This window comes from Aphis gossypii, chromosome X (assembly GCF_020184175.1).
Source record: "Aphis gossypii isolate Hap1 chromosome X, ASM2018417v2, whole genome shotgun sequence".
In the NCBI taxonomy this organism is placed as follows: domain Eukaryota; kingdom Metazoa; phylum Arthropoda; class Insecta; order Hemiptera; family Aphididae; genus Aphis; species Aphis gossypii.
Genome location: NC_065533.1, coordinates 57589653 through 57607128, shown reverse-complemented (window position 1 = coordinate 57607128; position 17476 = coordinate 57589653). Strand labels below are relative to the sequence as shown.

At 26.3% G+C, this 17476-nt stretch overlaps 2 protein-coding genes across 15 annotated transcripts in view; both read left to right on the top strand.

Annotated features, from left to right (window-relative positions):
• Positions 1 to 10322, top strand: part of LOC114128903 (calcium-binding mitochondrial carrier protein SCaMC-1-like) — a 51472-nt gene extending 41150 nt beyond the window's left edge. For 5 of the 14 annotated variants that reach the window (XM_050206447.1, XM_050206457.1, XM_050206450.1 and 2 more), the window contains 3 exons: positions 8601 to 8818; positions 8908 to 9208; positions 9697 to 10320. In XM_050206447.1, the coding sequence (XP_050062404.1) occupies positions 8601 to 8794 (194 nt within the window). In that variant the 3' untranslated portion in view covers positions 8795 to 8818; positions 8908 to 9208; positions 9697 to 10320. Of the gene's footprint in view, positions 1 to 278; positions 487 to 551; positions 863 to 8600; positions 8823 to 8907; positions 9209 to 9696 lie in introns of those variants that run through there. The other 9 variants (XM_050206449.1, XM_050206451.1, XM_050206460.1 and 6 more) reach the window with 9 other exon arrangements.
• Positions 10323 to 14478: 4156 nt separating this feature from the next.
• Positions 14479 to 17144, top strand: LOC114128899 (protein catecholamines up-like). Its single transcript, XM_050207751.1, has 2 exons — positions 14479 to 14590; positions 16067 to 17144. The coding sequence occupies exons 1-2, from the start codon at positions 14579 to 14581 to the stop codon at positions 16379 to 16381; spliced, it is 327 nt and encodes a 108-aa protein (XP_050063708.1). The 5' UTR covers positions 14479 to 14578; the 3' UTR covers positions 16382 to 17144.
• Positions 17145 to 17476: the final 332 nt, after the last annotated feature.

Genomic DNA, 17476 nt, shown 5'->3' with positions numbered 1-17476 from the left:
TTATATACCACCTGCTTGTAAAAAAAAAAAAAATCAATTTATTCCAATATAATAACATTGCTGAGAAATTCAGTGTTCTTTAAATTGGTGATCATACTGTATCTAGACATAAAGTAGTTACTTCAGCGCATTAAATTTTCGTATACATTAATTTCGATTAACCTTTAAACATATTCAGTACGTTACGTTAATTGGTTTTTTAAGTTATCATATAGATTAGTATATTACTATGTGAATTGTGAATATATATATAAATGTGTTGTAATGTTATATTCCAGGTATTTTCTATCTAATAGGCGGCGTACGGCCTACGGCTTATATTTCTTTATCCGATTACCTACGTAATATTATATATATAAAAAAAAAATAATAATATATTTCCAATTATATTATATGTATGTCCCACCACGCCCAAATACCCAAGACCCAACCAAGAAACAAGATACCGAATTATCCTAAGAAAGGTGTTTTTACGACGACGTTTTTGTACGTCTGTTATTTTAACAAACCCGGAGTGTTTTATACTTATTATTTTAATTTTTTTTTTGTAGGCATAATATCACGTGGGATTTAAAAACTTAACTAATGTACATGCATTATTCAGTGAAGATAAAAATGTTCGACACTTGAGAATAAAGAATATATACTTTTACAGTTTTACCTGCCACCAATACGATTCCGAAATACATTGGCTGTCTGAATGGTCTATAATATATATTAAGTATTATATTGCATCACATCACACTTTTTAGTCCGACTATTAGAATTTAAATTAATTCAACTCGACTTATATATATATGCTTTATTTAACACGTGTAATCCATTATACGTATACCATATTATATTATAATTTTATTGTTTATTTATTTATTTAAATTATTTTTTTTACTGCGTCGTTATTTTTTATTATAGGTCGACCATAAACCATTCTTTCAGCTCACTCCCTCTCCGGTTCTTTTCTTTTTTATATCGTTGTCAGTCGGTTAATAGGTTTTTTTTATATTCCACATGAGATTTACAGACATCTACTTTTGAATTTGATTAAACTACATTATAACCCCGACCTAATCTGTAAGATCGAATTTCGAGTTCTGTGGAAAACTGAACAGCAAACGTTCACGTTTCAATATAACGTCATCTGTATTTTACTTAAAGATTTTCAATCAATAGATATGCATATGCTATAAGATATGACTGTATGAGCTATGTATATAGTGATCTCATTCAGACACCCATGTGTACTGTTTTCGTAAAATTTCGCACCTGAAGCGAACAGGTAAAAAGATAGTTTATGATAAATATTGGGATTTAAAAATGTCCATTCAATTATAAGAATGTTTTGCTACCTAGCTCAATTAATATTACCTGTACAAAGAATCTTTAACGAAGCCCAAACCAAATTATTCAAACTAATCTATCTAAATGTATATACAAATAAATAATATCAATTAAATCTCATAAATTTGAAGATTGAATAAAAATCTGCAATATATAACATTTCTAAAGTGCAAAATAAGTACATAAATAATCATTAGTTATTACCTACATTAAATACGATTACATTTTAGTTATCGATTAACAGTAGGTACTCACATTATTTTTAAATTTAAAATTATACAGTTATTATTATTTTATGCATTTAAACTTGGTAAATTATATTTGATTGTTATTATAATAAATTTTGATAAATTTGGATATAAGCCTCAAAAACTATAATTATCTACAATATATACCTATATTGATGTTGTTAGATTTTTAAATATATTCATGATTTACTATTAAGGTGATTATTTTCATTTTTATTTGCTCATTTTTATGCGAAATTTATATGCGATTCCTAAAATTTACACGAATGAGTTCGGAGGGCAGTAGAATTCACCAATCGTCCACGACGGCCATTACAATGAAGATCAATACCTATTCACGGTCCCACGGTCGTAGTCCATCGCGTTAACCCAAAATTCTCCTAAATGACACTTCACTGTATAATTTTTATTAGGTGATCGCATTTTATACTTCGTTCACACGCTTATTATTGGACTTATCTGGCAAGTACCGGAAACCGAATAGTATTATAATATTCGGTTTTGGAATTCATGTTTTTTGTTATCTCTATGTATTTTTTTTAATGATTTATATTTTGACCTTGTAGTCAAAATTATGCGTTATCTTAGTTTGTGTATACATGTAGGTTTTTATAATTGGTATTGATTAAAAATGTTATTATTTCATAAAGAGTATTCTTTATTACGAATCACAGTAAAATTTTTTAGAACGTCGAATTATTTTTTATTGCGTCTCTCCATAATGTATATTTTTTTCCTCTATTAAATATTACGAAATATAGATTATTCATGTAATTTATGTCCAATTAAAATATAATACTATAGCTATAACAACGAATTACAACACAAATCAATGTAGTGAATACTCGCAGCTAGATATATAAAAATTCAAACAAGTTATTGATATCCGGATTGTTAAAACATACATGGCTATATAATTGTATAAAGTTATTGTATTATGTTATTATGAATTATTCTAATTAGTAATTACTTTTGGAAATGTAAATAAATTTACTAAGTAAGGATATAGTTACGTCTAAATAGCTTCTATGTAGGTAGTATTGACAAATATTGTTAAATATAAAAATATTACATGCGGGTATGGAGTAGTATACCTACGTTGTATTATTATAACGAACGCAGTGTTTATCTGACAAAGGCAGAACAGTTTAAAAACCATTATACTTGAGCTCTCGTTAATATTTCATTGCAAAATTAAAATAAAAACATCGAAAATAAAATACTGTATTATTAATAGGACATTTGAATATTGTCCAATAATATACTCATAATTATTAAAATATTTATTAACAACAATTAACCTAGAGATCACGTTAAGTTTTCTATGAATATTAAATTTGACATGACGTAACTAGGAATATTATATAATTGAATGTATAATATGTGTAAAATACTCTTCATTATACGCAGGATTGTTTAATACATTTTTTTTAAATGATATAAGCATTTAATGTACGTGATGTCGTCATAATATTTACCAAAGAAACAATAACTATATATGATAGTATAAATTACATAGAATTTCGATAACTAGTTCTGAATAAGATGAATTTAATCAAATGGCTCTTCTATATAGTTCTATACTCATATCGTTAGAATTTATCGACCGATAAATTTCGAGTGGTAACAAACTACGTAGTTGATGACGAACAAATGCGAGCACAAAACCACGGTACCGTTCCCGTTGAAACTATATACACTGGATATCATCTGATAAAATAGTTTCTCGTTTTATTGTTTTGTGTTGAAAAGATTTAAAAATGAAATTTTCTCGAGTTATGAAGCATTATAAATAAAATTTCTGACGTTTAGAAAATCATCTGACAAAAGGATTTTTAAAAATTAATAAAATACTAAAAATTACAAAATGTTAACTCAATAAACCATTTAGTATAACTACAGATATAATAATCAATGATCACAAATAATATGTTTTGAATTCATAAAAATACAAAAATTAAAAAAAAAACAATGTAGTGGATATAAAATGTTAATACATAATTGAAAATATTGTATTAATATTTTAAACTAGCCATTTAATGCCTTATTTTTTTCTATTTCATAATATTTATAGTCTATTTTATCAAGATCAACAAGTAAATATGAAAAAAGTAAAAAATATACAATTGAAACTTTTGATCCAATTATATTACCTACCTATATCAAATAAAATATAAGCTAACTCAGTAACGCGTTCGATGTTGTTTAGTTTTAAATTTAATCGTGATCATTCTTTATTAATAAATAATAACATATGAGGAATGTCTACGAATTAAATTTAATGGTTCACATACGTTACATACATATAGGTACGCCAACGTTGACTTATAAATTATAATTCATATATCATTAGAATCTTTGCTATAACTGTAGTTTTAACCATTTGATAAATTAAAAAAAGGTACAGTTATGTATACCATATAATATACGTATATATTATTTTGTTTTCTTCAAAAAATGAACCCATGTCCCCTCATTTATACGACTGCCCAGCAATGACCTCGTTTATTAAAGCTCTCATTTCATTGTATATTATCATTGTTACTATACGTAGGTAGTATTAAATTAATATTATACGATCATAATGATCAACATCCGTTTTCAATAAATTAAAAAACTAAAACAAAACTAAAACTTTCCACCGTGTCAGAATTTAAATTTTAAATTATTCATATTTCCGTTCGATATTTTGATATGTACCTAATGAACGACCTATATTGTATACCTATAATATAAACTATACTATGTAAATACAAAGTTTTAGCATATAGATTTACAAACATAAGTCATAAGGTATTTATTATGCTCATATTGTATCTACAAGTATTTTAGTATGTACCTATAGAATGTCACCGTCTTATAAATATTTAAAAATATGATTTTTGAAAATGATTGCTCTATAATATTGATGCAAGACCGAAATTGAACATTTATTATAATACATTTTTTTATGAGTACGCATTTATCTGTTTAGACTAACTCTAAATAAAATCGTTTGTTTGTGTATAACTAAAACATTCGAAATAATCAATTCGTGTTAGAAACTATGTGTATGTAAATATTTTAACTCTTTTTAGATTCTCGCATAGTATACATAGTATACATATTATACTTATCAAGCAACAGGAATATGTTATAGAGGACTGAGGAGTGCCTATGTAATATGAAAGCGAGTAAGAATTACAAGGTCAACCATAATAGTGAGAACGAGACATTCTGTACACTAAACAATATACCTACACATCATGGTGCTTTGACGACTGAATTGTTCCCGAAGAAGGGAGTGATTGTGTTGTTGTGAAGGACTCTATAGCATAACACTGGATGTTTATAAAATAGTCCGTATTTTAGTATACAGAATACGTAGGTTAATACGTATATATGTTTAGTATACAGAATGCTGTATTCTTAATCATAACAATACTATATGCAAAGCGTGTATTTTAATCTGCTTACCTAATGCATACCGAACAAATAACTATGATAGTCGCTCGTTATATATTTTTATTTTTTATTCTTTCGTGAATGAGGTTATGGAAAGGCGAGAGCAAAATTACTCTTAAAAAAAAAAAAAAAATATTTATGTGTGCTCCTATCAAAAGACGGTTTAACGCCGTTCACGACGATTTATTCAGTTACACAAGTTTTTTACACTTGTGTACCTATTCTTCTTTTAATTATTGTTAACCCGATTCAAGTTTTGTTCATATAATATTATACAGGTATTGTATTTTCTAATTGTACGTGAAAAAAAAAATAATTCACACATAAAACACAACATTATAATATATCGCATAACGGACGCTGTGATATTACACTCGCATACAGGAAGTTAATGCAACATTATGCAACGATATATTATATTATTATTTATGACTACGTAGTAATATTATAATATACATTACGATGGTGCACAATTATCGGTTTTTTTTTTTTGTGTGTGTTAGAGGTCAAACCTAGTTGTAACGACTAACGATACGTCCGTATACTGCACAAAAGCATTATAATATTATATATTATATTATTATTATTATTATTATTGTAATAAACGTGTTAGGCGTCAGTGTCAGGCGAAATCGGGTCGAAGAGAACTAGTTGTCGGACCTTCGTCGTTATTCCACCATAAAACATTCTCCACTCCCACTCTCGGGTTCGTCTTTCTGTACCTAACCAACGCGTAAAATGTGTTTTAGATGGCCGTGGGAAAAGGGGACGACGATGCGTATTTGTCACGGTTAATATTATTATACACGCCTCGGCCATTACGATTACAAATTATACGAGAACGTATGTATACGTGTGTATAGTCTGGTAGGCATAGGAGGTACATTGTAAGCTTACTTTACATTTCAAAACGAATTGCCGCATTTTGGAAAAACGTTATTCTCACTTATAAAATGAACCGATTCGATTTTCATCGAAAAATTTGAACATATATATATATATAATAATATAATACCTACATAATAATAATATGTATATATATATTATACTAATAATATAATAATATAATATAATAGAGATCACGCTCTGAATTTATATTTATAATAATATGACTTTTCCCTTTATTTTATATTTACTTTTTCATGCCACTTAAAATATACAGTTATATTATAGAAAAATAACTAAAAGTTTAATAAGAAAAACAAGTTACGTACGTGACCACGTATTTATTTTAATGAAAAAAAATAACTGTGTCAGATCTGTATAATAATTTTGCTGCAGACTATTTTTGTCACGAAATGCTTTTGACGATAAGTATAGTATAATATAGTAAAAAAAATATACTACCTATAATAGACTATAGATCACTCCTCACGTGTAATACATATATAATAGACCCAAATCCCAATTAATAAGGAAAGGGATGTTTCAGTGACCTTTATATTTAAATTTAAAGGACTCATATCGTTAAAATCTTAAAATTGTATTAAGGGGTCATTTATACTTTTATAGTGTAAAATACGTACCTATTACATATTTTTAAGACAAATGTAAAGAAAAAAATTATAGTTTATTAACTAAATAGTTAATACAATATCTATATATTACAAGAATATAATATGCCATACTATAACATACGTCATCATCATCAAAATTCCGTGTTTTTCAATTAGGTATCGCCTGCTAAGTAACAAAAAAAAAATAATACTTATTACATTATAATGGTTGATTCACCAAGAATGTTCATTCTAATTGTTTTTTTTCAATAGTAAATTTAATCTAATTCTGATTCTTAAAATTCTTAACTTATTATGTATATTTAATGAACATATTTCCAAGTATTTATATATTTCTTGTACCATTTGAAATTATGTTATTTCACAATAGGTACATACTATTTTAATGAATACCAACCATTTTTATTGTAAATGTTATTAAGCAAAACTGTCAATACATTAATTTAAGTTAAATATTACAATTTTCAAATCACTCCATGCCTACTTTCCATTATCATGGACATATTGCCCTAATTACCTAAAGTGAAATAACTAACAAGTTACTTGTTCGAATCATTATTTAGATACATACATTTTTCCATAAGAAAAATATTATTAAGAATTAAAATATTACATAAAAAAATCAGTATACATATTTTTAAAATATTTTTTGTGTATTATACCTAAAGCTGTACACTAGATTTGAACCGGCTAAACGGAAAAATATTTTCAGCCTATAAATTCAAATGTGTTTGAACGATTGAAACTGAATTTCGGTTCGAGTCTAGTGTATGCACGGCTTAAGTAATATTTTAGACAAGTACGTATTACTAAAATAAATGATAGAATATATTTAGCTATTAAAATATATTAAGTACTTTAAAAAGGTATAGTTTTAAATTTTAATAAAAATAGATAAATTTTACATAATATAATTACACCATACACGTATCATCAATGGTAATTATATAATATAATATTACTGATATTATTTACAATATTATTATTTATTTACATTGAGTAATCATATAAAATTATGTGGCCAATATTATAACGTTCAAATTAGGATAAGTTTGGAAGTGTACTTTTTTCGGCTGCATCCGAATTGTGTGCCAGAAAAAAAAAGTTCAAATTGCATGCGATTTCTTAAAGGGGTCTGTCCGAATTGCACGTCACCTCAAAAAAAGGTTGTCCGAATTGCATGCTATCTCATAGAGACAGCTGTCCAAATTGCGTGTTGTGTTTCGGCAATAGTCAATTTATTATACACTTATTATAGTTATTAATATATTATAACTTTTTTTTGAGTTTTTCTAATTTTTTTAAAAAAAACGCATGTATAGAAACGCTCTATGTTATGGTTGTTACAAATGATTAATTTCTGAATTGAATATTTTAAACTTTATTTTTATTTTGAACTGTATTTATATACATATACAATACGCTTTTTTAAATTGAATATGACTATTAAGACAATATTATTTCTATTATATTATATTTAATATTATTATTATTTAAAAAACCACCAAATTGTATATTATAATTATAATTATTTATTTAAAATAATATACCACGTACAAATGTAAAATAAATTCACTTTATACTATACTAAACTATACAATCGTTTTATTTAATATTTAATATTCACAGTGTCACCTTCTCTAATATTTATATATTTTATTTAAATTAGTGTAATGTAACAAAATCTTGTTCTTTCAGTGGAAAAGTAAGTTAAATTATTTCATTATCAATAAAATTATGCAGGGCATGCGATTCGGACAAACCCTTCAATGAGCTAGCATGCAATTCGGACAGACCCTTTCAAGAGATGGCATACAATTAGGATGCACCGATTTTTTCTATCTATATCAGGGTATACCCACAATTATCTGCAATATTATCGTGTGTCTGGGCCGCTATAGGATTTAATCCGCGCTTGAGTCATAGTAATAGCCATCACACGGCGCTGACATGACACGTACATGAAATACGACTTCCCTGCACATAAATAAAATCAACCGATAAATCATAATATTGTCAATTGTTATTTTCATTGAAGTGTGTATGTGTGCAGGATGCTCGAGAGGAACGATGGTCGTGTCGGAAAAATGTAGCAGGCGACGGCCGCTTTCGGCCAACGTCCTCTGCAGCGGTCTACAACTTTACAGAGGTATCTCCGGCAGTATCGTGAAAATCTTGCCCACCACGTCCATTGGTTACGTGATTTACGAAGAGCTATGCAAGTCGTTCGGCGTGCGAATGTCGTGAAGAATTAAAATAATATATTTCCGCGTAGGTATACCTATTACCTATATATTATTATATATAATATATTGTTACGCCAAATAATAAATATGAGTAATAATTATATACGTTTTCAGGTGGAATATATATAAGTGGTGGTACTTCACACGCTGCACGTACTCTCGCACTTTTCTGTGAACATTATTACGTGTTCGCCGTATACATTATCTTTAATTGATACATTGGTAAGAGCCAAGAGGTGCCTATAAATATTTTATAATTCATTAACCACAAGATCGTTTTTTATAGTATAAAATCCGCCCAACAGCTAAAAATTTCGATTTCCGCACGTGTAACGACAAAAACAAAAATTATAATAATAATTTGCATTCATACTGAAGATTTTGAACGGAGCATTGTATAACTACACAATATAATGTGTGTATATGTGTTTTGTTATAACCTAACTATTGTAGCAGATTAGACATTATTTGTAAAATCCAAGGAATCAAAATTAATTCTTAATACTAAGTACAACGGGATTGGGAAAAACTGAAAAAAAACTAATGTTTATATTTTATATAAAAATCACGAAAATTCATACGCGTCATTATCGTAAAATTTTTACCTAAGAGCTAAGACTTAAAAGTGTACCTAATAGAATATTCATTAAACTTTTTTTAAATTTTTAACTTGAATTGAAAAAATAGTAACTTAAAGATACAAAACTTTTTATGCGGAGTTGAATTTCGAAACACTTACATATAGCACTTCAAATCTGTTGTGTAGGTACCAAGTTACCGATATAATATAATATCAGGCTTTAACATGTAACGTAAATACATAATACATAGATTTATTTTTACATAATTTATTATATATAGGTAAGTATGCGTAAATTGTAACTAAATATTATTTTGTTGCAGTTGTTTTCGTATCAGGAACATTTTCGACTGTGATGTTTACATAGTAAATATATCAATATTATATATTTTGAAGACTGTGCCTGCAGATATTCGCAGATACACTCACTTTGTACTTTATAAGATATTGCGTATAATGTATTTTAACCAATTTAGTCAAACACTGTGAATATGTATTTAATGTTTAATATATTATTGTACAGATTATTAAAATCGTAAGCATATATTATATGTATGATATGTTTAAAAATAAAATATAATATTCGTTTTTATAAATAAATGCCTACACAATGAGCGATCATAATTGTAATTGTTTATGCTTCTCAAAATGATAAATAAGTAACAATGCGTTTGTACAAGTGGACCTCAAGCTCGTATTATTATTAGATTAACGAATCCACTGTTGAAAGTGAACCATAAAGTGATATTTTGAAACGATTTCAAGATATTATTTTCTAGTAATTTAAAAATGAATAAAAAAAGACTTGATATTTTTACCAAATATTTATATTACCTCTTTTTGTAATGTTTATAGACTTTTAAAATGTTCAACTTTATTTTTTTTTTAAATTTATACATGTTAAAAATTAGTAGATGCAATACACTATGTTGTTTATAAGTTTTTCTGGTCACAATTAAAAAATTTTTAAAAATACAGTCATATTTTTTTCTTTAAGCATTTAAAAGTTCAAATTTTTAAAATATTTTTCATTATAACGAAAATAAGTTTATTATTTTGCAGTTAAAAATGCATAACATTTTTAATTTATTGCGATATTCTTATATACATTTTTTACTGAAAATAAAAAATGTATAAAAGCCGCATTAAGTTTTTATTAACAGTTTTATAATTCTATTATTATAAAAAAAAAAAAAATTTATTTTATTGTTTGATCATCGCAAATCAACTTGTAGTTTATAATTTTTAACATTTTAAACGTAATTTGCTATAAGGTGTATGTGCTACATTTATGATACGTATATCATTTTTACATTACATATATTTTTAATTTTTTAAATTATTCACCCATTTCTCAACATATTGTATACATATTTTTTATGAAATTGGATTCTATTCTATATAATAAACTACTGCATAATATAACATTATATGTTGACGTTATAATATTAAAATGCCCCCAATAAAATCTATTCACTTGTTTACAAATAAATGGTTAATTTTATCGAAATAAGCAGAATCCACTGCTGTGTTATATACAACTGCTATCGTACGAAATGCGTTTCACTTGTATATACGAAGCAAATCATATATTCAAACCGTTGACCTCGATTGCTCAGACGTCGTATAAAGAAGAGAATGTAAGCGCAGAACAGATGAAAACAACAATATATATCGGATTCATCGTCGGGCGGTCTTAAGTCTTTGTGGCTAAACAGCCATCAGGTGTGTATACTACATAAGTATATACCTATGTACCTACACTATATAGGAAGGTGGTAGGCAGGTACATAACATTATACCGTTAAAAACGCACAACGCCGTGACGCATAGTACCAACTTAGATGATATGTTATGAGTACAACAAATATAATACGTGTATTTAGTTTTATGAAGACCATATAGTTATGAAACTATAATATACGTAATTACATAATATACCTTTAGGCTTTGTAGCTACAAGTAAAATATATTTCAGAGGTCATTTAATACCGATGATCCGTTTTTTGTTTGATACTCATTATAGTTAAAAAAAAAAAAAAACTATTAACGTTTTTTATTATTACATAATAATATATCTGTCGAAAAACAATTTTTTCTAGAAAAAAAAAAATTATAACACAAAATATATTGAAATTACTTGCAAATAATATTCTGCTACACAATATAAAATTAAAAACATGACAAGCGGTTACCTCCACTTTACTGTACAGTATAGGATTCGAGTGGGTCACTATAACGGACGAGTTAAATTTGAATTTAATAATAATATAATATTGTATACGAAAAACGATTAAGAATTCGGTCGTTTATCCTGTGCCTTTCCCCGATGATTTTTTTTTTTTTAGTAATATTGAACGTGCCCCTTAAATCGATCATTTCTATTTAGTATTTGAGATACTTACTCGTGTTATTATTTTATTATTCCAGATACAATTTAGTACCTATTTACTATTAAAATCTATCGGTTAAAAATGTATGTGAAAGTTTTTCAATTCCAGATAATATTTTGAATTATTTAGTGTCCACGAGATATCTTACTGAAATAAAAAGATATTAACAGAGTTAAAATTTCTAATTTTTTGATTAAATATTATTATTTAATTTTGTAAAATCAATACTGCTTTCATTGATTCGCTCGGGATTTAAAATTTATCTACTACGTTGTCATTCATATATATATGTACGAATTTAAAAAATGAAATCAACGAAAAATACATATTTTTTTTTTCGTAAAAATGTTGTTTTGTAACGACTTCAAATTATGGGAAAGAAACATTTTCAATAACGTTAATGTTTTCTGAAATAATGAGTGTCTTATACGTTAAATAGATCATCAATATTATATGCACTTTTATTATGTGTCTTTTGATGGTACGACTACTTGAAATTGTGAAATGGAGTATCTGTTGACCCGAAAAAATATAATACTCACTACGTAGTACAATAATATTACGTTGTACCAACCATAGCTCGTAATATTATATAGGCACCATAATAATAATATTGTGGCTGCGGTTCAGCGACGTACGAGCGACCGGTTGACCTTCTAATGCGATCATGGAGGGGCCAGCGCGCGTGGAATTTATGAGCAATATTTTTGTAGGTAATGCGGCGTAACTGGTCGAAGAATTTAAACGGTAACCATCTGAAAACTTGTTTTTAAACACTGTCGAAAGCAACGAGAGACTGAAGAGGAAGAGAGAGAAACTGTGTGTGTGAGAAAGAAAGAAAGAGAAGAGAGAGGAGAGAGAGAGTGAGTGAGTGAGAGCTATCTCGAGACGCTCGGCTACATGATATAATAATAGTAATAGTAATAACAATAAAATGGTTGTTGTTAAGCGTGTGGCATGTTGTGGATGTATTCAGCTGTTATACTGGGTAGAAAAAAAATGTAATAAATATAAATTACAAAAGAACACAGACCGAATAAAACGAAACCCTCGCGTCGGCATAGAGATCTTTTTATGTAATAATATTTAGTATTATTATATTATTATGTGATGTGCCTGGAGATACTTTCGTTTTGAATAAGCACAACAATATAAAACATTTAAAATTCTTTTCAAAATAACAGAGAAAACAAGAATTCTTCCGTAAACCCAGTACAATTTGACGTCATCAATTTTGTTTCAAAACGAAAAACCTTAGATATTTAACATTTTTACTTAGTTTATTTTGACATTTTCTAAATATAATCAACTTTTCAAAAGCTATATCTACTATTATATAAAAAAATAAATTATAAAATGTCATTAAAAATAAATGCTGACACATCGCCACACCATCAGTCATCACCGCTAAGAATTGTTTTCCGTAGGCACTCATTAGTACCTAATAATTATCATTTTATGATTGAATTCAAATTTAATAGGTCATTACAAATAGAAACCTATACAGTTGTAAATTCAATAAAGAGTTACATTCAAAACCTTCTATGATAAAAAGTGACTTTCACAGTTCTAAAGAACAACTTGCGAAGAATCTTGTTATATATTTTCAAGTTTTAATTATTGAAACTAAAAATATAAAGAATTGTTGTTAAGATATAAAGTAGGTCCATATTTTCGTAATTATGACGAATTTTTTAAAAAACGTTTGCTTAAAACCATTGTAAAAAAAAATTGTGACATAAATATTCGATGATTTTAAATTGTTCCATAACATTTTTGAAATACAAACAAATTTGTATTAAACGTTAAAAAGAAAATTAAAAAAAAAAAAAACATTTTAATAAATTAACAAATTCAAATATCTACAAATATAACAAAAAGAGTCAATATATTATGTACCTAGGTATGTGAAGTTACAAAGTATTAATTCGATCCAATTTGCTACCAGATTCAACCCTCTAATAGTTGAAGATTGAATCATTATTTCTACACACTCTTACATAACTTTAAAGCCATCACTCCACGTGAATCTAAAATGTTTAAGAGGACATAACTCAAATTCGTTGTCTCTTTCTTACGAACGTTAACCATAGTAAATTTGCGTTCAGCTGAATCAATTTTATGTTGTTAGCTTTAATATCAGAGTCAATTTACCTTTTATAAAACTTAAAGGTAATAACATTATCTAGGCATCGCATAGGATTTTATTATTATTTTAATTTTTACGTGAGTTATAGTTATGTAAAATTTAAAAACTTTAAAATGTAACTGTTCATGCGGGTATTAAGTCTTTTTAAAATAATTTAATAATATATTATTGTACAGTTATATAATTATATAATTATAAAAAATATAACTGAATAACCTTTTTTTTATAATTCTAATAGGCATATAGAAATATGATATTACGTAATAGTAATAACGAGCATAATATATATACCCATTATGTATATGTATATATCCCTATTATATTTCATACCCATGTGTGTGTGTGTGTGTGTGTGTGTGTGTGTGTGTGTGGTGTGTGTGTGTGTGTGTGTGTGTTATATGAGATTAGGCATAAAAAACCATAAATTAGTTTATTAAAACTTATTACAAAAAATATGGAGATCCAACCTCTAATTTTTAATCAACAGTTATATATATATAATATATATATATTGATAATTTTTTTATCATCCCAAACGACCCAAACGCTGAGTATTTAAGTAGAGGATTCTAGCATTTTATTCACAGTTTTTACAAAGAGTTGTAATAGTGCTGATTATTTCCAAGTCTTATTTTATACAAATATTAATTTCCATTCAACATCATGAAATATTCGGTAAGTGTATTATTCAATAACATGAAATAAAAAATTATTAATTCTAAAAATGTCTTTTTTTTATATATTTTAATAACAGTATGTTACTTTCGATTTAAAAATTTATTGATATTTTCTGTATTCAATTATTGTCTTGAAGACTTCATTAGGAACACAATAGATACCTATATATACAGACTAATGGGATATTATATTATATTATATCGACGTATGTATTAAAGCTTTACAATTATGTTAGCACTAAAGTTTAAAATACAAATAGTTAAAATTAATGAGTTACCTAACATTAATAAATATAAAACAAGCCTTTTAACTAAATCCCATAACGTTTTACTTTTTTTAAGCGTTTAAAGTAATTTCTATTAATTAACACGTAACATTATTTTCAATAATTTGCAAGTACTAAATCAGTAATCAATTAATTAATTTTATAGTTTAGTATTAAGTTCAATTTTTTCTCATACATACTTCATAGATTTATAATAGAAAATGTATTTTAAGTATTAAATTGTTGATTATCGAAGTATTTCTGGATTTTAATAGGAATCAAAATAGTATATTTAAATACAACTAAATAAATATATCCATAATAAATTAGAATCTCACCCAAACACATTATTTATATCCGGATAATAACAACCTGGATAAACCAGTATAACGCTTAAAGTCACTTAGATATATCGTACCAAACGAATAACGATCTCTTAAAAATTTAAGTACTTAATAATTTCAGATAAATTGATTTCTATCGTTGAATACTTGAATGAACTGTATTTTTGTTATTTTTTCTTATAATTACTCTTAAATGTATATGTCTAGTTTTCTCTGTATACATAATTTATAAATATTACATATACAATATACATACATATGTATTTATGTATTTAAGGAGGATAATATAATACTAGTTAATAAAAAAAAAACTGATTTAAAAGCACATTGGATACCTAATGCTATACTAATTATTTTAATAAAATATAAATTTATATTTTTATCAAACATTTTAATTGTGCTTACATGAAATGTTTAGTTACAAAAATAAAACTGAATTTTAAGTTGTTTATGTTACTTTTTTCTATCTAACTTGTAAAAGATACGAGTTTCAATTGCTTATAAAAATAAAAGTAACTTAATTATTGATTTAACTTAATTTTTCATATATTATTAAGTTTTTAAAAAAAATAAGGTACTTGCTTAGTTTAATAAAATAATGTTTTTATAAAACGTTTTAACAAGACGATTGACATAATAATTGTATTCTATACTGATTAACATTTACTTAATTTATTTTAAGTATACCTAAATGAGACAGCAATATTAAACAATTTACGAAGTTTTGTTTATATTCATCAATTCTATATATTACTTATATTTAAATAAGCATGACAAATAATATTTTCAGTACAAAATGATTTTATTATTGTAATCGAATGACATTTTACATAACTATTAACTAATTCTTATAATTTTGTTTAGGTCGCATTGTGTTTATTGGCACTTGTTATAATACAACAATGTATGAGTACTCACATTCATCATCAAGGAGAAAAAGACTTCAAGGATCATGATGAAGATGACAATACTCACATGAGCCATGAAGGATGTGACCATCCAGATCACGATCACAAACATGATCACGATCACAAACATGATCATGATCACAAACATGATCATGATCATAAGGAGGAAGATCACAGTGATCATCACCAATTTGGAAAACACGTAGGTTATACTGCTGAAGAATATGCCGCTCGCATTCGCCATCAAAAACATTATGGTCAAGTCTACTAACGACAAGATCGCATGAGCCAAAAATAATAATTATTATTCTAAGCATTTATAACAACACGGTAGTTAGATATAGGCTAAATTTATATTTCATCAAAATAATTAGTATAGCATTGTGCAATGTATTTTTAAATCAATTTTTTGGGGATAAATAATATTATGTAGCATTATAGATTAAGTTAAGAAAAGTTGCTCAAAATATTTATAATAAATTCACTTCATAACAATAAAAATCTAATTCAACTAGTAATAATATTTATGAATATTATTGTTATCCATTGTCAAAAACATACTTAAATAACAAAAAATAATAATACTATTATTAAAATGTAATGAATACAATGTAATATTTTCAAAGTAATCCAGAACTATTGTTAACATAAATGAATATTATAAAAATATAAAATTTTAAACACAATCGATAAATTTAATATAAATTAATTTTCTGTAGCCTAATCTATCTAGTATAAATTAGTGAAATATTCAAGATGATATTATTTAGAAATTTGTGAAAAACAAGACAACCGTAGAGAAACTTAAAAAATTAAATTCAATTGAAAATCCATACAGTTAATTTTAATTGATGACGAGATACACTCGAAACAGTCGAAACATACTATACAGAAGGCCGACTTCCATGGATGACCTATTTTATGTTAAAAATTCTAAATTGTATTGTATTTAATTATTAAAACTGTTTATTGTAATGATTGTTATAGAATAAATTATTAACATAATCTAAATAAATTGTTATTTTTGAAAATAATATCGCCCTATACTTTTTGACGTTATACAAAGAACACAATATTATATTATTGTCTATTACCTACCTAAATACTTACTAATTCGTCAAGATTTTAATCCTTTTAATTATTATTACAAATTATCCAAATCATAATGGTTGTAACAGCATAAAACAGGTAGGTAGTTCAATATTCGATGATAAAATTTATTAATCTCGTCAGTCGTCCATAACAACACAGTCGTCGAAAATGGCAACGTCGGATTTGGCACGTAGGTAACCGATTTATTATATTGTGTGGGAGATTGTGAACAGCGCTATAATATGTCGACTGCTGTTAGTTTTTACCGTTAACC